Source organism: Artibeus jamaicensis, unplaced genomic scaffold (assembly GCF_021234435.1).
Source record: "Artibeus jamaicensis isolate MK-2021 breed Jamaican fruit bat unplaced genomic scaffold, CSHL_Jam_final contig_3290, whole genome shotgun sequence".
In the NCBI taxonomy this organism is placed as follows: Eukaryota; Metazoa; Chordata; class Mammalia; order Chiroptera; family Phyllostomidae; genus Artibeus; species Artibeus jamaicensis.
Window position 1 is genome coordinate 66,840 of NW_026521779.1, and position 24,109 is coordinate 90,948.

The window sequence follows — 24,109 nt, forward strand, 5'->3', positions numbered from 1 at the left end:
GTAGCTCAGTGGATTGAGCGTGGGCCTGCAAACCAGACAATCGCGGTTTGATTCCCAGTCAGGGCACATGCCTGGGTTGCAAGCTGGTTCCCTGCAGGCCAGTTCCCAGCAGGGGATGCACGAAAGGCAACCATACATTGATGTTTCTCTCCCTCTCTCCTTCCCTTCCCCTCTAAAAATAAATAAATAAAATCTTTAAAAAAATAAAAAGAAAAAGAAATTTAAAAAAAAAAAAGAAATTAAGAACAAATGGACAGTAACCAGAGGGGAGGTGGGAGGGAATAATGGTGGGGGGAGGATAAAGGGTTTGCAGGAACATGGACAATATGGACACATGGACAATAACAAAGGGATGGAAACAGGGGGGAGGGGAGAGAGCTGTAGTGGGGAGAAGTGGGGGGGGGAAGAGCAGAGGAATGGGGGAAAAAGGCAGAAAACTGGACTTGAACAACAATTTTTTTAATGTTTAAAGAAAGAAAATTAATAATCATCAAAAAAAAATACAAATTAACACCACAATGAGCTATCACCTCACACCTGTCAGAATAGCTATCACCAATAAATCTACCCTGACCAGAGTGGCTCAGTTTGTTAGAGTGTCATCCCATAAAACAAAAGGTCATGGGTTTGATCCCAGTCAGGGCACATGCCTAGGTTGCAGGCTTGATCCCTGGTCAGGGGGTGTACAAGAGGGAACTGATCAATGTTTGTCTCCTTCTCTCTTTCTTTCCAGTCTCCTCTCTCTAAAATCAGTAAGCATGTCCTCTCACTTTACTTACTCTCAGGTAGGAATAAATATAATAATATTAATAATAATCTACAAACAGGAAGTGTAGCTGCAGAAATTACTTTATTTCCCTCTGAAAGCTCCACGAAGGCAGGACCTGCCTGGGTCTTTCTTGATTTCTGCCTTAGACATGGTGAATAATTAATCATTTTAAACAAGTACATAATTAAACCCCTAGAAATACTGAACAAAGAAAATTAAGAAATCCAGACATTAGCATGAACATTCCACTCTTCTTCATGTTTATAAACATTCAGTCTCTGGGAGAGTCAGTATAAAGCAGAGACTTTGCAGAAATTTAACTCAAAGTTCCCGAGGAACTGGGCCACCATTGGAATTTTACATTCCAAATTTTCCAAGTACACAGTAGGGCACAGAAAAACTCCAGATTTTGCAGGTATTGAGTTTCCACCATGTCTGCTATGACTTCTTTCACATTGCTGATATGAAGAATTTCTTGAAACACACCACAGAGTCTTTCTATCCTCTCTCAATGGCTCAGAGAATGACAGTTCAGAGTTCCCATGGGATAAGAGGATATAGATCAAAAGATCTTTTTAATTCACCTGGAAAAAGAATATTGTAGAAATTAAATACAAGATTATGGAAAGAAAATTTAAACATTTCCTGTGATGAAAGAAATAAGAAATTTAAGAAGATTTTAGTCACAAAATTCCCTTGCCACATGGATCGGTCAGGGTAAGAAAAGACCATATCAATTGTACCAGACCTCGGCTTCCTCAGAAGGTTCATCTCCTTATACTTTCTGAGCCCCAAGTTACAGAGGATAAGAACAACTAAATGTGCTACAAAAATGACCTATCTCTTTCAAAATGTGTGTTCTGATCCCTCTGCTTCAAGGTTTGTGAAATGTTACTTTATGTTTGGAATAATGAAAGAGGCCAGGTGGGAAGTTAATGAAAGGTCAGAAATGCTGTCTATTATCCATTACCAAGAACATAAAAGAAGCAGCACTGAATTCTTCTGTTTTTCCCTCCTTCTTTCCATCACCAATATGGGTTATTCATTCCTAGGTCTAGAGGAAGCTCCGTGTAATTGCTAGTGTTTGAGATGGGCAACTTCATATGCCTCTCTCTACTCAAGAAGTTTATAAATGTCATGCTTCAGGAAATTATTCAGAAGTGAACTCAAGAGAAAGTACATGTAACAGGTTTCACACAGGGGTGACATGATTTGTGTTTTTGTTTTGAAAATTCCCTCTGACTTCTGTGTAAAGAGGCATTGGAAGGTGACAAGAATGAAAAGGAGTGGCCATTCAGGGGGCTGTTGTAGTGGTTCAGGCAAGTGAAGGTGGCAACCTGGCTCAGGGATGGGGTTGGGGAGGGGGGGCATGGACATGATGGAGATTGAGTCAGTTGGGCATATTGAGGACATACTTCCCCTCTCTAAAAATAAATAAATAAAATCTTTTTAAAAATGAAAAATAGAAATTTTAGATCTAAACCAGTGGTGGTTCTTAGTCATCACTGCCAGGAATTTTCTATGCACTATGGCTTATCCTTCCTGGATTTGCAGTGGGTGGAGGGTGCTAAAACTATCAGGCAATCTTACTAAGAAAGTCTGAAATGCCAACTAACACTGATTTCTGTTTAATTCTTAAATATGTACATAATTTTCCCCATTTTTGCCTTTTTTGTTGGGTGGTGCTGAGTGACTATGACATAGAGGTGGATGAAGGATAAGATAATGTGGCTCTCCGACTGTCATGTGCATCCCTGCTTAGGTCATTGATTCTCAGTCATTTGGTTAACCATGCACGGCATGTGGCAGGTGTTCAATAAGTGTGCTATTTATGTAAAAGTCAAGTAGACACAGTTCCTAAGGAGTAAGAGCAAAATACATGATTTTTAACTGAGACCATTGCTAATGGTTAAGAAGTCAAAGAGCAAAGCCCATGGGAGTCATGCTAAGATGTCCCCTGCTATATTCCCAAGTTGTCTGGTGTGAGGGGCATCATTTGGAGTGAAGGGCTCTGGGAACAATGCGGGACCTCACCATGCTGGGCTTGGAAGATTCAGATGTGGCCCTGCTGGTAAGGGTGTACTTATCAGAGTTTGCTCTGATTTTCCTCGCCCCTTTAAACCATTGCATGTATTGCTCCCGGACCTGCAGAGGCAAAGCATGTTCTGAGTCAGCTCATTGAGAGGACTGAGAATAGAGAGGGTGCTGGGTGGGAATGGGACTGTGGTACCTGCTGGCTGAGGAGACAGTAAACCAGGAAGATGAAGACACCCTGCAGGCTGTTGATAATGGTGAAGAGATAGGCCATGGCATGGGCAGCTGGGCCCAGCTGCAGGATTCCCAGGCACCACGTGCAGCCCAAGATGAAGAGCTGGGCCATTGCTTTAAATGTCAGCATCCTGAATAGGAGGAGAAATGAGGCCCCTGGTGCACCCAGAGCAACAGAATCAAAGCCACTCTCATCTCTACCCCAGGGATGCTCCTTCCTGCCTTCCCAATGGTGATGAGTTCACAGACTTGAGTTGTGTTCAGCTCTGATCCCTACTCTCAGTGATCCTCCACAATAGAAATGCCACTTTGGTCCAAGGTGGTTTTCACTATATTCAGTAGGGTTGTGACACTTCAAAGTGTAGGTTTCAAAAATTGTATGATGCTCTATGGAGATCCCTGATTTTATTAAACCAAAGTGTCTGAGGCTGCACTGTGTATCAGGCCGGCTCTGTGCTGGGGCCTGGGCAGCGAAAGTAACAGAGGAAGGATTTCTATTTTCACAAAGCTCACAGCCTATTCAAATGATTGATACAATCAAGTAATGGCATGCAAAATTTAGAAAGTATATTGATAGGAACATTCAAGAAAGATCATTAAAATGTCATAGGAGCTCTAGATGGTATTGTTCAGTTGACTGAGTGCCAGCCTGCAAACCAAAGGGTCTCCAGTTCAAGAGCATTATGCTAAGTGAAATAAGCCAGGAGGTAAGGGACAAATACCATATGATTTCACCTTTGACTGGAACATAATCAACAAAAGAAAAAAGCAAGCAAAGTATAACCAGACATAGAAATTAAGAACAGCTTGACAGTAGCCAGAGAGGAGGGCTAGGGGATGGTGGGGAGAAGGGTTTTCAGGGACTGCTTATAAAGGACACATGGACAAAACCAAGGGAGAGGGTGGAAGCAAGGGAGAAACGTAGGTGTGTCTGGGTGTGGGGGGAGGGGTGGGGGAAAAATGCAGACAGCTGTAATTGAACAATAAAATAATTATTTCAAAAAAGAAGGGTCTCCAGTTCAATTCCCAAACAGGGCCATGCCTAGGTTGCAGGCCAGGTACCCAGGAGGGGGCATGTAAGAGGAAACCATACATTGACGTTTCTCTCCCTCTCCTTCTCCGTCCCTTCCCCTCTGTCTAAAAAGATAAATAAGTAAAATCTCATTAAAACAATTGTAACCCTGGAACAAAGCAGTGCCCATGCCTCCGGTAATAGAATTTTTTTCTAGACAGAAATGGCGAGGGCTGAGAAGGAGCCTGAACAAAGGTTGGCATGAAAGTGTAGACTGGGTGCATACAGATTCTTTGTACTTTTCTCATAAGATTGCTGACAAAAGACCAAAGAAGGTACATCAACCAACGTCAGTTGTTCCTGCTGCTGAGGGAGGTACAAGCTGGGGTTAGAGACAGAACACTGTGGCCAGAAAGTCAGCCGCACACCACTGAATCCCAGCCTGCTGCCACACAAGGATCACTGCACCTCTTTTCCCTGGGTTCCCTTGGCACACCCTGAGAAGGGACATCAGGGGCTGCTGAAACACATGGATTTGCTCTTGGGACCATGCCTGACTGCAGGGATGTCACCTTCTTCTCCAGCCTACCTTGTATTCTGCAGGGTGGACACATCAGTGTTGAGGGAAGAGAGTTTGCTTTTCAAAATGCAGAGCGTCATCAGAAAGAAAGCCAGATTGACCTTTGGGAACACAGAGGGTTAGTGAATAAACTTTTAATTTGTTACCTGTAGTCTAACCTGTCCAACAGCAATTCCACACTTCAGTGGTTTTCATACTTAGTAACAGTGTCAGAGTTTGTAGTTTTAGGAGCAGTTTTAGAAAACCAAAGCCACCTTATCAGAACCCAAGAAAATTCCTGCTCCTGTCATTTCCCCCACACCATTATAATTCTGCTCTTCTAATGACCCTCAGAATGTTAAGGATACTGTCGTGTTATCACGCACAGAGATGATGGTGCAGACAGGTCCAAGGAAGCCCCACATAAATCCCTTTTCTGGGTGGAGCCAGCAGCTAAAAAAAGAGAGAGAATTCAAAATGCATTGATCAATACCATATAATTTCTAAAGTATATTCTAAAGAAAAAAATAAGCTAAATGAGCAAAATAGAACCAGAGGCATAGAGACATGAAATAGACTGACAGCTGTCAGAGGGGACAGGAAGATGGGGACAGGGTGAAAGAAGGTGAAGAAATTAGTCACAGAACATGTATGAATGATCCATGGACATGGACAACAGTGTGGGGATTAACTATGGGAGTGGGGATTGTGTGCTGGAAGGGGGAGGACAGAAAAATTGGGGAAACTAACAGCATAGACAATAAAACATATAAAATAAAATATAAATAAATAAACAAAAAGAAAAATTCCCAAATACAAAAGGAAAGAGAAAGAAATTGGTCCTTTGAAATACAGAATAATTATATAAATCCATTCTCTAATTCATTCATCAACAAATATTGAGTGTCTCTTCTGTGACAGTCTCTGTGTTTGTCTCTGAACACTCAGTCATGAAGAAAACAAACATGGCCTTAAATCCCACACATCTCACATCAGGTAGGAGACACATAGACAATCTGCAACTACAAAACAAAATGGGTGGCTAAGAAAATGTTACATTGGATGTCAGTTTTCAGTCCCGTCAACAGTTTTTGAGAGTCCTGTGAATCTCACGTGACTTTAAGGGCTGTTCCTGCCCTAGTCAATGTAATTATTTTCATCTGCTGCAAAACCCTCCTACTGAATATTTTTAATTATGGCTTTTTTGAGATGTATTTCACATACCATAAATTTCACCCATTGAAACTGTACAGTTCAGTGACCTTTAAAATACTCAGAGTTGTGCAATCATCACAATCTCGCTTTAGAACATTTTCAACTCCTCAAAAAATTCACATTAGCAGTCAGTCCTCATTCCTGTTTCCATGCACCTCACCACTCACCACAGCCCCATGACAGAATTGCTCTTCTGTCTGTCTCCTGGACGTGCCTGTTCCAGACATAAATGGAATCATACAATATGTGGTATTTTATGACTGGATTCTGTCACCTAGCCTAATGTCTTTCAATCAAAGTTCACCATGTTGCTGCATGCTTTTTATGTCTGAATAATATTCAATTCATTTAATGGCTAAATAATATATTTTATATAATATATTTAATATAATATATTTAATATAATATATTAAATATGTATCAATACATATTATATTGGATATATTATGTTATATATTAAGATATATAACATATATATATGCACACACACACATACACACCATTATTTTATCCATTCATCCACTGAAGGACATTTATTGTGTTTCCAATTTCTGGCCATTTTGAATAACACTGCTGTGAGCATTCATGTACAAGTTTTTGTGTGGACATGTTTTTCCACTTGCTTTGGGTTTATACCTAGGAGTGGAGTTGCTGGATCAAGTGGTAGCTATGTGTATTTAACATCTAAGAAACTATCAAACCATTTTCCAAAGTGGCTGCACTATTTTACATTCCAACCAGCAATGCATAAGTGTTCATATTTTTGTACATTCTTGCACACATTTTTTATTCTCCATGTTTTCATTTTAACAATTTAACATAATTACTATGAAGCAACCTCTCATTTTAATGTTTTTTACTTTAATTCTCCTAACAACTAAAGAAGTTGAGCATCTTTTCATGTATCTGTTGGACATCTGTTGTATATCTTCTTGGGAGAAGTATCTGTTCAGGTTCTCTGTCCATTTCTTAACTGGATTTTTCCTTTTTCTTTGTTGTGGAATTGTTTTTTTATTTAATTTATTTTTTAATTTTTAATTTTTCTAATTATCTTATTGTTGTTCAAGTACTGTTGTCTGCATTTACACCTACTACTCCCCCACAAACCTAGCCATGCCCACATCCCTCACCTGATTCCACCCCCTGCCTACTGTTGGTTCTGTCCATGTGTTCTTTATAGTTATTTCTGAAAACCTTTGTGGAAGTGTAAGGTTTCTTCATATATTCTGGATATTAAGTGCTTATCAGAGGTGTTGTTTGCAAATACCTTCTCCCACTCAGTAAGCCGCCATTAGGAATCTACCTGAAAATTTTGAAAACATTTGTTCACAAAGTTATAGGCATCCCTATGTCCATTGCAGCATTACTCTTAATGGGCAAGACACAGAAACAACCAAAGTTTCCTTTGATAGGTGGTTGCATAAATATGTGGTACTTACATACAATGGAACACTACTCAGCCACAACAAAAGATGAAGTACTGTTTTTGTGACAAGATAGAAGCATCTGGAGAATAGCATGCTAAGTGAAATAATTCACACAGAATAAGTCAAGAACTGTATGATTTCACTCCTGCATTCAACATAAAACTGAAAACAACAAACAACCAAACAAGATAAACAAACAAAAATTCACACACACAGACAACAGGAGGGTGGTGACCAGAAAGGCGGATGGCAAGAGGGAGTGAGGGTAAATGTAGTCAAATATGGTGATCAAGAAGATTTGACTCTGGGTGGAAAACATACAGTGCAGTATACAGATGCTGTATTAGAGAACTGTGCACTTGAAACCCATATAATATTATTAATCAATGTCACCACAGTAAATTTAATTTTTTTAAGATTTTAAACTTTGACATGCATGCTTATAGCAAAACCTTTCATAGTAGTTACAAATGGAAACAATCCAAATATCTATCAACTGATAGATAAATTTTAAAAATGTGAAATATCTATGTAATGGGATATTATTTACAAACAACAACAACAAAAATGATATTGTGGTACTTGATACAACATGATGAACATTGAACACATCATGCTAAGTGAAAGAATCCTGTCACAAAGACAAAATGTATGATTTCAATTATGGGAAATATCCAGGATAGGCAGGTCCATGTAGATTACTGGTTCAGGGGTTGGAGGAGTGGGTAGCGGGAAGGGGGAGCACATGACATTGTGTATGAGATTTCTTTTGGGGAATTGAAAATGTTGTGAAAGTTGATTTTGGTATTTACGGCACTACTCTGATTACTGTCAAAACCACTGATCTGTACTCTTGAACAAGTATGGTGTTTAGTTATTTATTTAATTATTGTTCAAGTACAGTTTTCTGTTTTTGTGGTGTTTTAAATATATTTTTAAAATAAGCCATTTTGAAATATATTTAAAGCCATTAAAGCCATTAAATAAATATATTTAAAGCTGAGGTTCCACCAAGATGGAGACATAGGTGGAGACGCTGTGCTTTCTCACACAACCAAGTTTAGAGACAACAAAATATTAGCAACAGAAAACACAGCCAGAACACAGAAAATTGAACTTTTCGGAAGTCTGATAACAACGAATTCTTCAGTCTGACTGGTAAGAGGGGCGAAGCCAGCAGCTGGTGGAGTGGCATTGCACAGGAAAACTCAGAGGAGGGAGGGAGATGGCCACTGAGTAGGACCCAACTTACTCCAGCTCCCGGGACCCGTGGGTGAAAAGCCTGGCCAAGCTACTGAGAACCAGCATAATTAAGTAATAGATCCACAGCATTCATGAAGTTGGGAGAGCAGCGATTGTGACCAACGTTGAGACTCGGGTCAGTAGCAGGTTAGTGGCACATAGGGGAGTTGAGTGAAGACAGGAACGGCGGCAAGGCCAGCACCCGCAGCTAGGCGACCCTGGTGCTACAGCAGCCACAACAGGGCTGGGACTGGCGCAGGAGGCATTCTCCTCCGGAACGGGGGTACCAAGCGGCTCTGGTAGGTGACCAGCAGGGGGAGGGGGGGCCGCAGTTTCTCCGCCCCCCCCCCATCTGGACAGCGCCAGGCAGAGGCCTGTGTGACTGAGTTTACACAAAGAACAGAGAGCAATTCCAGAACAAAGGGCCAAGCTCATCTTTGGACCCTGCTCCGTGGCGGTTGGTGTGCAGAGACATAGGTCTAGGACCGGCGCAGGAGGCATCCTCCTCAGAAGCGGGGGTACCGAGCAGCCCTGGTAGGTGACCAGCGCAGGTGCAAAAGTGTTCTCCTCCCCCCCCCCCCATGAGCAGCGCCAGACAGAGGCCTGTGTGACTGAGTTTACACAAAGAACAGAGAGCAACAAAAACGAAGGGCCGGGTTCATCTGCAGACTCTGTGGTTGCCAGCCCAGAAACCACTCTGTGGTTTCCAGCCCTGGAGAATTAAGAGATGCATTGTTGCCACTGGTCTGGCTGGAGATTGGGCTGGGCTGAGAGGCAGTCTGTCTAGGGAGGCTTTCTTATTATCATTATATCCTTTTTGAAAGTTGACTGAGGTGCCCTCCTGCGACGGCTTGTCTTGCTTACCACCCAGCCTAGCAACGAGAAAGTATTGCGCCAGACAGCAAAGGAATCAGGCAGACTAGAGGGAGAGGAGGCGCCCGCATCCCAGCATAGTAGCCTGGCTGGCTTTCGCTGGCAACACAGCCAACAGAGAGGTCCTGCTGCAACCAGAAAAAACAGTTTGGACAGTTTAAAACCAACAAGGGAAGTTTTTTTTTTGTTGTTTTCTTTTGTGGGCTTTTTGTTTGGTTTTTTTTTTGTTGTTGTTTTTTTTTTGGTAATCTCATTTATTTTGAATTTTATTATTGCTTTATCTTTCAATACTTTGATCCTCCTTTCCTTTTTCCTGTTTTAGTCCTTCTTCCCTTCTTCCTAAACTTACCGCTTTTTCCTCCCTTCTCTTGCCTTTTTTTGTGCTGTTTTCTTTTATGTGTTTGTTGCAGCATACTTGTATTATTTTTCTTTCATTATTCTCACTTCTCTTATATTTTAACAGTATCTTTGTATTCCTCCTCCTCCTGTATAGGCTTCTTAGTCTTGGTGGATTATATTGTATTATCTGACAGGTCTCCTCTGTTTCTTCCTCCACAATGTATTTCTAATTTTCTATACCTTACGCCTCTTGTTTTCCTTTAGCACACTCTCTATTCAGACTGATCTCATAGAGTTGCTCACAGGACTGTTGCTCTAATAATACTTTAAATAATAGCTGTTCTATATAATGGTAAACACTTCACAGCTAATCTCCCAGATCTTAGCCCACTTTACAAGTTCCTTAATTCTATTACTGGAGTAATTAACTCTATTTGCTCACTCAATACACCTATCTACTATTCCTTACTCACAACTTACCTCAAAATCTGACCGTCTGCAACCTCACTGCTTCTAGTCTCAACTCACAAGACTTCCCTACCCAACAGAAAACTTATCTTTTGTCCATTCTTTCGTAAAAGTGGCAAGTTGGGTTGAAGATTACGGCTAACATTATATATAGCCTAAAGATCGCCTATCTCTTCCCTACCGGATGTGATTACAACTATTATAAAATACTCTTCTGCTGTCATAAACCATTCGGTTTCCCCCTCCAACTGATCACATGCATATGAAAAAAGGAAGAAGTGGAAACAAAGAACATCAAGATACCTGAAGGAGTCTGCACCACTGAAATTTACAGGTATTATACCACAGAGGTTCACAGCATAAACCCAGAAAGTTAGAATAGATCAATTTTAGAAGCTGAGGCTAACAAGAAGAGTCTCACAAACAATGGGAAGACAAAGAAACAATCCCCAAACGAAAGAAAAGGCAGAAACTTCAGAAAGAATGTTAGATGAAATAGAGGCTAATCAACTATCAGATAGTAAATTCAAAGCACTGGTTATCACGAAGTTCAAAGAGCTCACAATGAGCAACCAGAAACTACAGGGGAGCTACAATGCTCTCACCGTAAACTATATCAACATGAAAAAGGCAATAGAAACTATCAGAAAGGGACAAGAGGAAATAAAGAATACAATTTCTGAATTGAAGAACACAGTAGAAAGCTTCAAAAGTAGAATAAATGAGGTGGAGGATCGGATTAGCCAGTTGGAGGACAAAGTAGAAAGCATCTCACAGAAAGAGCAAGAAAATAAAAAGAAACTCAGAAAGAATGAAGAAGGATTAAGAGAAATACAAGACAATATGAAACGTAATAATATCCAAATAATAGAGATACCAGAAGGAAAAGAAGAACAAGAAATAGAAAACATATTTGAAAGAGTAATGAGAGAAAATTTCCCTAATTTGATAAAAAAAAAAAAAGTCACACAAATCCAGGAATCACACAGACTCCCAATCAAGAGGAACCCAAGGAGGCCCACTTCAAGACACATCATCATCAAAATGGCAAAATTCCAAGACAAAGAGAGAATCTTAAAAGCAGCAAGGGAGAAAAAAGAAGGAACATACAAGGGAGCCCCAATAAGGTCAGCTACTGACTTCTCAATGGAAACACTCCAAGCAAGAAGAGAATGGCAAGAAATATTCCAAGTAATGAGAACCAGAGGCCTACAACCAAGACTACTTTACCCAGCAAGGCTCTCAATCAAGATAGAAGGCCAAATAAACAGCTTCCAAGACAAAAGAAGTCTAAAAGAATATGCCTCCACCAAACCAGTCCTACAAGAAATACTAAAAGGACTTCTTAAGGAAAGGAAGGAAAAATGAGAGACAGAGAGGAACACAGGTACAAACATGGCAATGAATAAGTACCTATCAATAATAACCTTAAACGTAAATGGATTAAATTCTGCAATCAAAAGACACAGAATAGCTGCATGGATAAGAAAGCATGACTCTCACATATGCTGCCTATAAGAGACCCACCTCAGGACAAAAGACCATCACAGACTAAAAGTGAAATGCTGGAAACAAATTTACCAAACAAACGGACAAGAAAAAAAAAAAGCTGGGGTAGCAATTCTCATATCGGACAAAACAGACTTCAAAAAGAGAGCCATAAAGAGAGACCCAGAAGGTCACTTCATAATACTCAAGGAAAGAATCCACCAAGAAGACATTAACATCATAGATGTATATGCACCCAACATAGGAGCACCCAAATATATAAAGAAAATATATAAAGAAAATCTTAGAGGACTTCAAGAAAGATATTGACAGTAACACAATTATAGTAGGGGATTTTAACACCCCACTATGAAAAATGGACAGATCTTCCAAACAAAATATCAACAAAGATATTGCGGCATTAAACAACACCCTTCATTAAACGGACCTAACTGATATATACAGAGCTCTTCACCCCAAAGAAGCTAAATACAAATTATTTTCAAATGCACATGGAACATTCTCAAAGATAGACCACATGATAGGACACAAAACGAGCCTCAACAAATTCAAGAAAATTGAAATCATACCAAGCATTTTCTCTGACCACAAAGGACTAAAATTGGAAACCAACCCCAAAGGAAAAAACCCAAAACAACCAAAATCATGGAGACTGAATTGTGTGCTATTAAACAATGAATGGGTCAAGAATGAAATTAGGGAAGAAATCAAAACGTTCCTGGAAACAAATGAAAACAAACTTACGACAACCCAAAACTTATGGGACACAGCGAAGGCAGTCCTGAGAGGGAAGTTTATAGCAATACAGGCCTACCTAAAGAAGATGGAAACATTTCAAACAAACAACCTAACCCTAGGCCTGCAAGAACTCGAGGAACAACAACAAACACAGCCCAGAGCAAGTAGAAGGAAGGAAATAACCAAGATTAGAGCAGAACTAAATGACATAGAGACTAAAAGCACAATTCTAAGGATCAATGAATCCAGGAGTTGGTTCTTTGAAAAGATAAACAAAATAGACAAGCCTTTAAGTAGGCTCATCAAGAAAAGAAGAGAGAGGACTCAAATAAACGCAATCAGAAACGAAAGAGGAGAGATTACAACTAATACCACAGAAATAAAAGGGATTGTAAGAAATTACTATGAAGAACTGTATGCCAAGAAATTTGAGAACCTAGGGGAAATGGACACATTTCTAGAAAAATATAATCTTCCAAAACTCAATGAAAAAGAAGCAGAAAACCTGAATAGACCAATAACGGCAAATAAAATTGAAGCAGTAATCAAAAAACTCCCATCACACAAAAGCCCTGGACCAGATGGATTCACAGGAGAATTCTACAAAGCATTTAAGGAAGAGCTAACCCCTATTCTTCACAGACTATTCCAAAAAAATCCAAAAGGATGGAAAACTCCCAAACTCTTTTTATGAAGCCAGCATCATCCTAATTCCAAAACCAGATAGAGCCACAACAAAGAAAGAAAACTTCAGGCCAGTATCACTGATGAACATAGATGCTAAAATCCTCAAAAAAATATTGGCAAATCGCATCCAACAATATATCAAAAAGATCATACACCACGAGCAAGTGGGATTCATCCCAGGGATGCAAGGATGGTTCAATACTCACAAATCAGCCCTGGCTGGCATAGCTCAATGGATTGAGCGCGGGCCTACGAACCACAGTATCGAGGTTCGATTCCCAGTCAGGGCACATGCCTCGGCTGCAGGCCAGTTCCCAGCAGGGGACACATGAGAGGCAACCACACATTGATGTTTCTCTCCCACTCTTTCTCTTTCCTTTCCCCTCTCTTAAAAAATAAATAAATAAAATATTTTTTAAAAAATATTCACAAATCAGTAAATGTAATACATCACTTAAACAAAAGCAAGGACAAAAACCACATCATCATATCAATAGATGCGGAAAAAGATTTTTATAAGGTGCAACATCCATTTATGATAAAAACGCTCAGCAAAATGGGAACAGAGGGGGCATTCCTCAATATAATAAAGGCCATATATGAAAGACCTACAGCCAACATCATACTCAATGGGTAAAAACTAAAAGCTTTTCCACTAAGAGCAGGAACAAGACAAGGATGTCCACTTTCACCACTTCTATTCAATATAGTATTGGAAGTTTTAGCCACAGCGATCTGGCAAGAAAAAGAAATAAAAGGCATCCAAATAGGAAAGGAGGAAGCAAAACTGTCACTGTTTGCAGATGACATGATAGTGTACATGGAAAACCCTATAGACTCTACAAAAAAACTGCTCAAACTAATTAATGAATTTGGCAAGACAGCGGGTTACAAAGTCAATATCCAGAAATCAAAGGCATTTTTGTATACCAACAACAAAGCAGCAGAAGCGGAAATCAAGAAAAAAATCCCATTTGATATAGCAAAAAGAAAAATAAAATATCTGGGAATAAACCTAACCAAGGAGGTAAAAGACCTATATGCAGAAAACTACACAGCACTGAAGAAAGAAATCAGGGAAGACACAAACAAATGGAAACATATACCGTGTTCATGAATTGGAAGAATTAACATCATCAAAATGCCCATACTACCCAAAGCAATTTACAGATTCAATGCAATATCTATTAAAGTACCAATGGCATATTTCACAGACATAGAACAAACACTTCAAAAATTTATATGGAACCACAAACAAGCCCGAATAGCAGCTGCTATTTTGAGAAGAACAAAGTAGAAGGAATCACAATACCTGATATCAAACTGTATTACAAAGCCACTGTAATCAAAACAGCTTGGTACTGGCATAAAAACAGGCACATAGACCAATGGAACAGAACAGAGAGCCCAGAAATCAACCCAACCCTCTACAGTCAATTAATATTTGACAAAGGGGGCAGTAACATAAAATGGAGTAAAGATAGCCTCTTCAACAAATGGTGTTGGGAGAACTGGACAGCTACGTGCAAAAAAATGAAACTTGAACACCAACTCACACCATACACCAAAATAAATGCAAGGTGGATAAAAGACAAATATAAACCGTGAAACCATTAAAGTCCTAGAGGAGAACACTGGCAGGAAAATCTCAGATATTCCATGTAGCAACTTTTTTACTGATATGTCCCCTAAAGCAAGGAATATAAAGGAAAGAATAAACAAATGGGATCTCATCAAAATAAAAAGCTTCTGCATGGCTAAAGAAAACAGTATTAAATTAGCCAAGACAACCAACTGTATGGGAAAACATATTTCCCAACGATACCACAGACAAAGGTTTAGTCTCCAAAATATACAAAGAACTTACACAACTTTACTCTAAGAAGATAACCAACCCAATTAAAAAGTGGGCAAAGGACTTGAACAGATACTTCACCAAGGAAGACATACAGAGGATCCAGAAACACATGAAAAGATGCTCAATATCACTAGCCATCAGAGAGATGCAAATTAAAACCACAATGAGATACCACTTTACACTGGTCAGGATGGCTATCATAAACAAAGCAACAAACAAAAATGTTGGAGAAGTTGTGGGGAAAAGGGGACCCTATTTCACTATTGGTGGGATTGCAGACTGGTACAACCATTATGGAAAACAGTATGGAATTTTTCTTCTGTTTTTATATTTTATTTATTTCTTTTCAGAGAGAGGGGAAGGGAAGGAGAGAGGGAGAGAAATATCAATGTGTGGTTGCCTCTCATGTGTCCCCCACTGGAACTGGCCTGCCACCTAGGCATGTGCCCTGACTGGGAATCGAACCACAATCCTTTGCTTCATAGGCCTGCACTCAATTCACTGAGCTACACCAGCCAGGGCTGGAATTTTCTCAGAAAAATAAAAATCGACCTGCCTTTTGACCCAGCAATTCCACTGCTAGGATTATATCCTAAGAATCCTAAAACATCAATTTCAAAGAACCTATGCACCTCAATGTTCATAGCAGCACAATTTATAATAGCCAAGAGTTGGAAGCAACCTAGGTGCCCATCAGTAAATGAATGGATCAAAAAATTGTGGTACATATACACAATGGAATTCTATGCAGCAGAGAGAAAGAAGGAGCTACTACCCTTTGCAGCAACATGGATGGAACTGGAAAGCATTATACTGAGTGAAATAGGCCAGGTGTTGAAAGACAAATACCATATGATCTCACCTTTAACAGGAAGCTAAACAACAAAACAAACAAGCAACCTGAATAAAAACAAAGACGCTGAAATAGAGAACAAGGGGACAGTGACCAGAAGGGAGAGGGAATGCAAATTAAGGGGAAAAAAGAGGAGAGATTTAGAGGAACAACTATGAAGGACACAAAGACAAGAACTAAGGGAGGTGGAAATGGGAGAGAGGTGAGGAGCACAGGGCGTGGTGGGGGGGGCTGGGATGGGAGAAATAGACAGAAAACTGTACTTGAAAAATAAGTAAATAAAAATTTTTTAAAAAGAAAACTTGGTCAGACGGATCCCAGGCATGGGGTTGCAACAGGCGGACCCAGTGAGCATCCCAGTGAGCAACCCAGTGAGCGACCCAGCAAGGGCACAGGGCGCAGGTTGACTATGGTCATGCATTCGTGCGCAGATAGACCAGCAAGGGAGTGGGTGGTGAGATAGGACCAAGCAGGCCCCAGCAGCATAAGGCAGCAAAGGGGACCGCCATTTCCCTGCTCTGACCCCACCCCCACGTACAGCGTCACAACCCAGCGACTGAGCAGCCCTACCCTGGTGAACACCTAAGGCTCCGCTCCTCATACTTAACAGGAACAAACAGACCAAAAATAGCTCATGAAGATCTCAAAGCCCCAGAGCCCATAACTCTAAGTGATGAAATAATAGCCACACTTTCAGATGCACAGTTCAAAACACTGGTGATCAGGATGCTCACAGAACTGGTTGATTTCAGTCACAAATTGGAGGAACATATGAAGGCTAAACTAATTGAAATGAAGGGAAATGCACAGGAAACCAATAGTGATGAAAAGAAAACTGGGACTCAAATCAAGGGAGTGAACCAGAAGGAAGGAAAAAATGACCAAACAGAAAGGAAGGAAGAAACAAGCATTCAAAAAAATGAGGAGAGGCTTAGGAACCTCCAGGACATCTTTAAACGCTCCAACATCCGAATTATAGGGGTACCAGAAGGGGGAAAGGAACAGCCACCAGTGGAAAACTTATTTGAACAAATAATAAAGGAGAATTTCCCCAATCTGGCAAAGGAAATAGACTTCCAGAAAATCCAGGAAGCTCAGAGAGTCCCAAAGAAGTTGGACCCAAGAAGGAACACACCAAGGCACATCATCATTACATTAGCCAAGATGAAAATGAAGGAGAGAATCCTAGAAGCAGCAAGAGATAAGGGGACAGTCACCTACAAAGGAGTTCCCATCAGACTGTCAGCTGATTTCTCAAAAGAAACCTTACAGGCAAGAAGGGGCTGAAAAGAAATATTCCAAGTCATGAAATCCAAAGACCTACAACCTAGATTGGTCTATCCAGCAAAGTTTTCATTTAGAATGGAAGGACAGATAAAATGCTTCTCAGATAAGATCAAATTCAAGGAGTTCCTCATCACCAAGCCCTTATTATATGAAATGTCAAAGGGACTTATCTAAGAAAAAGAAGATAAAAAATATGAATACTGAAAGGACAGCAAACTCACAGTTATCAACAACCACACCTAAAACAAAAGCAAACTAAAAGGACAGCTAGATCAGGAGCGGAAACATAGAAATGAAGATCACAGGGAGGGTTAGCGACAGGGGAATGGGAGGAGGAGAAGCGGGGAGAAGGTACAGAAAACAAGTAGCATAGACAGTAGGTTAAAAATAGATAGGGGGAGGGCAAGAATAGTAAGGGAAATATAGAATCTAAAGAACTTGAGACATGCGGTCATAAACTAAAGGGGGGAATAATGGGGGCGGGGGGGTGCATGCAGGGTGGAGGGGAATGAAGGGGGGAATAGAACAACTGTAATGGCATAATCAATAAAAAAAAGAGAAAAAAAGAAAGCCTTTAAAATTAATGTTACAAGCTGAAAATAAAAGAGTGAAAGTCTAGAGCTAGTCTCCCTGATTTTAATACCAGCTCTGCGACTTACAAGGTGTTCACTTTTGGGCATTTACTTAAACTCAATGTGTCTCAATTTACTTATCTTTAAATGGGTCAATTGCTTTACAATTACTGTAAAGTAAACTGTGTCTACTTTACAGTACTGGTGTAAGGATGAATTATGTTAACTAATATAAAAACAGCTAGATAAATTCCTGGCATAGAGTATGTACTGTGCAAATCTCAACTATAATATAATTTATTATTTATATTACTTAAGTCAGCCCTACTCTTTAAATATAAAATAGGAACCTTCTATAGTATTTAGATAAAGAGGAAGATTACATTGTTTATAATATAATGATGTCCAAAGAACTTTTTAAAATTATACCTTCGTGGGGGGTACAATCAAGGGGGGGAACTAGGAATGGCTGGGTTAGGGGCATGGGTGGGAGAAAATGGAGACAACTGTACTTGAACAATAAAAAATGTGAAAAAATATAAATATAAATAAATTATACCTTTGTTATTTTAAGGAGAGGTTTAAAGACATTCTCCTGAATCATTATAAAGATGCCCCAAGGATTACCACTTGTTGTCTCTATTAATATGATCTGGCATAATCAAATGCTATCTTGGTTTCACAAAAGCCATAGACATGGTGAAGAAGATAAAAAAATCAGAATTTGCCCTTACCGGGCAGCTGTTCCATAAAGGTGAGGCCTGGATGCAGCAGAAATGGACACAATGACAGCCGGGACTCCGTAGCCCACAGGGAACATGAACTTCTTCATGAACCTGCTCACACTGGAGTAGTTGACCACCATCAGGTTGCGTGCAGTGAGGAAAAGGTGTAGGCCCTCCAGCAGCATCCAGGTGAAGGAGGCCAGATAGAGGTAGTGTAAGGCGCCAGCGATGATGGCACACAGCACCTGGGGGAGAACTCAGAATCACCAGGTAGGATTGTCAGAAGGAGCATGGCCCCAGGACCTGTCTTATGCCTTGCCTTTGGGAAGACCTCTGTTATATATGAAGGAATTGTCAAAAGAGAGTGTATCTGCTAGTTGGATCAGTCAGTGTGAACCTCCCCTCTAACCTTCCCAGAACCCAAGGACATTTTATTAAGGGGTTACAGATGGCACCCTGAACTCCACATTCTATGACAGGTCAGAGGGTCCTTTGGGACAGCATCAGTACTCTGGGCTCTGTTCTGTCAATGGCCGTGAGGAAGAGCAGGTGGGCCAGGAAGAGGCAGATGCAGAGCTGCAGGTGGAGGGAGGTGCTGGTGTTCTGGATGGCTTTGCACAGCAGGAAGGTGAGGGCCGCCAGGAGGAGGCACAGCAGAGAGAGGCTCAGCCCCACATAGGTGATCACAGCCAGGGTGGGATCCTCCTCCTGGGACCAAGCAAACAGGAAACCTCAGTCACACTGTCCTGCTCTGGGGCAATAAAACTTCCAGCATTTACAGTTTTCTTTTTTTGGAGATGGAGAGAGAGGGGGCAGAGAGTATACAGAAAAGTTATGAATGGGGACAAAACCAGGGAAATTTGTGACATTTGTGGATACTTTAGAATTTTCTGGGATTCTGCACTGATTAATTCAGATAATGGAAACACTGAGATATAGGAGAGTCCTCACTCAAGACCAAGCCCTGGAATTCACAGGATTCATTTTCCTTAGACTTCTGGGCATGACTAAGTGGTAGGGGACCATGTGAGGGTCACAGAGGTGCACAGCTTCAGGTTGCTGTGTGACCGAGTCCTTACCTGGAGACTCAATGTCCAAGGATCAACTCCCCACCCCGGACTCACTCACCTCATCCCTGGAACACCTCTTCCTCACGCTGAGATCCTTAGTTGAAGAAGAAAAAGTACTATCCTCTGATGCCTTTGTTTTTAAAGATTAAAATTTTCCCTGCCTCTTTTTTCAAAACATATTAAAGCCATGAGGAATATTTTCTTTTTAAAAAACTAATTTTGGTGTAAGTAGGTGAGAAAAAGAGGGAGGGAGAGAGAGAGAAACAAATGTAAAAATGATAGAGAAAACAGAGGTAAAATGTTTAGAGTTGGCGCGTCCGGAAATAGGGCGGTATGGTATTATTTGCACTATTTCTATTGCTGCGACAAATCTGTAAGATTTAAATTATTTACAAATAAATAGTAAGCCCTCTGGGTGATTTTGATGCATACTAGGTTTGAGAATCTTTAGTGTAATGAGATACAAACAATTCCTATACCACAAAAAGAGCTCTCAGATCCATAAGAAACTTATCAACAGGCCAATAGAAAAACGGACCAAGAAGTGAACAACTTCTTTCCAGACACACACAACAAAAGGCTCTTTAAATGATCTTCTATTCTACTCATAATAAAAAAAAACTCTCCTAGAGGTTATATTTAACTCTCAGATGGATAAAAAGTCCAAAACTTTCACAGTGACCTTGTGCTAAGGGTCTGAGGAATCACACACCCTCATGTAATGCTGGTGGGAGTGTTCTCATATGTGACCTCTATATGTTGACCGTGGAGACATCTACCCACATACAGTTATGAATTTGACTCAGTATACCTCTTAACTAGACACTCTAACAGGAAAACAATGAAGTGCATGTGAATCATTACACCTTTATTTGTATTAGGAAATGAACCTGAAATAACATGCACACTCAGGGAAGAACTGATATGTAACTTAGGGCACATTGATGGAATGGAATGCAATGGCAGTAAAAATCATGGTGTGTCTCTTTGTAGATTGGAATAATCTCTTCAGTGTAACAAATAAAAACACAAAATGCACAACAGTGAAAAATGCCACTATGTGAGTAAAAAAAATAAAACAGAGACAAGAAACAGATGCATGTATTTTATATGTATAAAACAATCATACAAACATGTAAAAGAAACTAACAACTTTGAGGCAAGAGGAAGCAGGTGTATGGGATTAGGGATGAGACAGACAATCTTCGAAGTTTCTCTTCTATTCTGTTTGAGTTTGAAACACACATATTTTAAGTCTTCAGTAAAATGAAGTAAAAACACCCTCTTCAACAAGTGCTGCTGGGAGAGCAGGACAGGCACATGCAAAAAAAAATGAAAAGAGGCCACCAACTCACACCATACACCAAAATAAACTAAAGGTGAATAAAAGACTTAAATATAAGTCATGACACCATAAAATTCCTAGAGGAAAACATGGCAGGAAAATGTCAGATATCCCACACAGCAACATCTTCAGCTACATATCTCCTAGGGCAAGGGATGTAAAGATAGAATAAACAAACAGGACTACATCAAAGTAAAAAGCTTCTTCACAGCTGAAGGAAATATCAGCAAAACAAAAGAGAACCATCTGCATGAAAAGACACATTTGCCAATGATACCTCGGACAAAGGTTTGATCTCCAAAATACATAAAGAACTCACACAACTCAACACCAGAACACAAGCAATCCCATTTAAAAATGGGCAAATGACCAGAACGATCACTGCTCCAAGGAAGACATACAGAGGGCTCAGAGACATGTGAAAGGATGCTCAGCATCACTAGCCATCAGAGAAATGCAAATTAAAACCAAACTGAGATATCACCTCACACCATTCAGAATGGCCATCATAAACAAATCAACAGATATCAAGTGCTGGCCAGTTTGTGGGGAAAAGGGAACCCGACTGCACTGTTGGGTTTGCAGACTGGCACAGCAACTATGGAAAAGAGTATGGAATTTCCTCAGAAAACTAAGATGGAACTGGGTTTTATCCAGTGATCCCATTGCAGGGATTATACCCTAAGGATCCTGAATCATCACTTCAAAGAACCTATGCACCCCAATGTTCATAGCAACACAATTTACAATAGCCAAGTGGTGGAAACAACCAGTGAGCTCAGTGGACTCCAAGCCTCAGATAAGACTGTAGTTATTCCAGCCTTGTTAGACCCTGAGAGGAAAACTCAGCTACACCATGGCAGATTGCTGACCCAAAGAAACTGCAAAATAGCAAACTTGTGTGTGTTTAAGCTTCTGCATGCACGGAAATTTACTGTACAGCAATAGACATTGAACAAAGTCCCTTCTCAGGGCTCTCACCTGCACATCATAATGGGTCATGAGAACGGCAAAGCTGCTGAGGTGCGTGCACAGGCAGGTAGTGCTGGTGTCTCCAGTGCCCACCATCCTGCAGCCTTTGGTGGACCAGTGACCACTTCCATTCTGGCCATGCTCCCAGAAAACACAGAGCACCTGCTGCCTTGGCCCAGGAGTCACTGACTGTAGGAACAGGGCACAGGTGTGAGTTGTGCTTCTAGTGCCCAGAAATGCTGACCCAGATCTTGATTGTGAAGGGATTTCCTGGGGAGGTGATGCACCCATGGGGGAGCCCCTGGAGCTCCAAGACTGTGCACAGAATTCAGGCCTCTTCTGCACCCATGTGGGTGCACCCCATCCCACAGGACTCATGTGCTAGAAGACAAAGGGAGCTGATTGGGGAGCTGAGGTGAAAGGGCTGCTTTGCACTGACAAGTATTTACTATGCACCTACTGTGTGTGCCAACCAGGGGCACAGCACAGAAAAGAGGAGACACAAGTTTCTGCTGTTGTGGAGCTGATATGCTCATGGGGAGACAGGCAGTATATAGTAAACCTAATAGATAAGCAAACTAGATAGTGTAGTAGAAGGTGATCAGTGCTATTTTCTTAAAAAAAGAAAGAAGCAGGAAAGGAGAAAGGTGGGACGTGATTGATTATAGGTTGTAATTTTAAATAAGGAGGTCAGGGAAGGTGGCATTAGAACAAAGACTAGAAACAGGGAAAGAGCTGAGTCATGTGAGGGAAAGCTGTCCCAGGCAGAGAGCACCATAAATGCAAAGGCCCTGGGGTACATGAAAGAAGCAGCAGAATGGGCAGAGGTGGGGAATGGAGACTGCTGAGAAGCCACCATGACATCGCCTTTGGGGTGAACATCGGGACTGATCTCCACTCCCCACCCAAGGACTCACAAGGTGGGAGAATAAGAAGTTGACAGGGGAGCCTAGTTTCTCCGTGTTCTTGTTGCTCAGAAAGACTGTGCTGACAGCAGACAGGAGCCTGGGCTGGCCACCACCGACAGGACCTCCATGTGTGTTTTCCAAGTGCACTTTGTTCTCAGGGTCCAGCTTCAGTGAAGCATTGGCCACCAATTTCTGCATGTTGCGGCTGGAGAATAAGCCTGCCAGGGTGGGGCCTGAGGGACAAACATGCTGACTTCCTTCTTCTGCCCTCCCTCCTCTCTCCTAAGAAGTATACATTAGGCATTTCCCATTGTTACAAATTTAGAACCTCACCCCTAGCCATGCCCAGCTCTTCTTCCCTCTCCCTAGTGCCCCCTCCAGCTCCCTGCTGTTACCCGGCTCCCCAACTCCAACTGCCTCAGCCCAGTTCAGCTGCATCTGTGTGTGTCTCTGGCCCAGGATGATGGTTCCATTCCCTTGCTCCTGGCTCCTATTCAAGGACACCTCTGAGGGGAGAGGGGCAGTGACTGGGGGCTCCAGTTGCAGGGTAGGTGCCAGGGGTGGGGTGGGGCAGGAAGAGGCCTCACCTGTGTCCGAAGGGGAATGGTAGCTGAAGGAGGGTTCAGGTATGGCCTTGGCCAGAGTACTCAGGACTTCTTCCAGGTACAACAGCAGGTAGGTGGCCACACGGTGCCGGTCAGGCAGGGTCAGGGCCTCCAGATCCCCAGACCCTTCCAGTAGCTCATCTAATGCCTTGATGACATACTGGGGATGAGGGGTGACAGCTACTGGGTCACTGCTCCACAGGAACCTCCCAAAAAACCTGATCTCACTCCCTCACAAGGGGACACACCAGAGAACCACTCAGAGTGACTGGGGGACAGGCACGGGGGAATCATCTAGACTTGGCAGTAGCCAGAAGACAAGTAGGAGGGTGAGTGGATGCCTGTGAGCACCTGAAACAATGGCTCTTAACATTTACCAGTCCCTGAGGTTCTGCCAGGGACTGTTGTCAGCCTGCGCCATCCAGGACAGTTGCCATGAGCCACATGTGGTGCCATGTTGAAGTGGTAATATTTCTAATGTATTGGGTTAATGCAACCTTCACATTAATTTCACTTGTTTACTTGTACTATTTTTTAAATAAAGCTACTGGAAAATTCAAACTGACATAAGTGGCTCATATATTTCTTCCAGGCTAAATGCATATGCTAAAACTGACATCTAATGCTAACTGTGTGCCAGGCAGGCATCTCTGAGCCCTCTCTTAGTTCACTCAACCCTTCACAACCGCTGCATGAAGTAAGAGACAGCCCCACGCAGGTGGAGTCACTTGCCTGAGGTCACAGCAGAAAAGAGGGGAGGTAGAATTAGAACCTTGTGGCTCAGCTCCAGAGGCAAAATTCTCCCTTG

The 24,109-nt window shown here is 41.4% G+C and overlaps 1 protein-coding gene across 7 annotated transcripts in view; it reads right to left on the bottom strand.

Annotated features, from left to right (window-relative positions):
- Positions 1 to 840: 840 nt before the first annotated feature.
- The window catches only part of LOC119049534 (adhesion G protein-coupled receptor E2-like), a 32,940-nt gene continuing 9,671 nt past the window's right edge, over positions 841 to 24,109 (bottom strand). For 4 of the 7 annotated variants that reach the window (XM_053663801.1, XM_053663798.1, XM_053663797.1 and 1 more), the window contains 11 exons: positions 23,284 to 23,461; positions 23,092 to 23,202; positions 22,706 to 22,929; positions 21,798 to 21,977; positions 18,912 to 19,109; positions 18,411 to 18,646; positions 4,995 to 5,061; positions 4,639 to 4,730; positions 3,000 to 3,168; positions 2,804 to 2,914; positions 841 to 1,353 (listed from right to left, as the gene is read on the bottom strand). In XM_053663801.1, coding sequence (XP_053519776.1) covers positions 1,345 to 1,353; positions 2,804 to 2,914; positions 3,000 to 3,168; positions 4,639 to 4,730; positions 4,995 to 5,061; positions 18,411 to 18,646; positions 18,912 to 19,109; positions 21,798 to 21,977; positions 22,706 to 22,929; positions 23,092 to 23,202; positions 23,284 to 23,461 — 1,575 coding nt within the window. In that variant the 3' untranslated portion in view covers positions 841 to 1,344. The remainder of the gene's footprint in view (positions 1,354 to 2,803; positions 2,915 to 2,999; positions 3,169 to 4,638; positions 4,731 to 4,994; positions 5,062 to 18,410; positions 18,647 to 18,911; positions 19,110 to 21,797; positions 21,978 to 22,705; positions 22,930 to 23,091; positions 23,203 to 23,283; positions 23,462 to 24,109) is intronic. The other 3 variants (XM_053663799.1, XM_053663800.1, XM_053663802.1) reach the window with 3 other exon arrangements.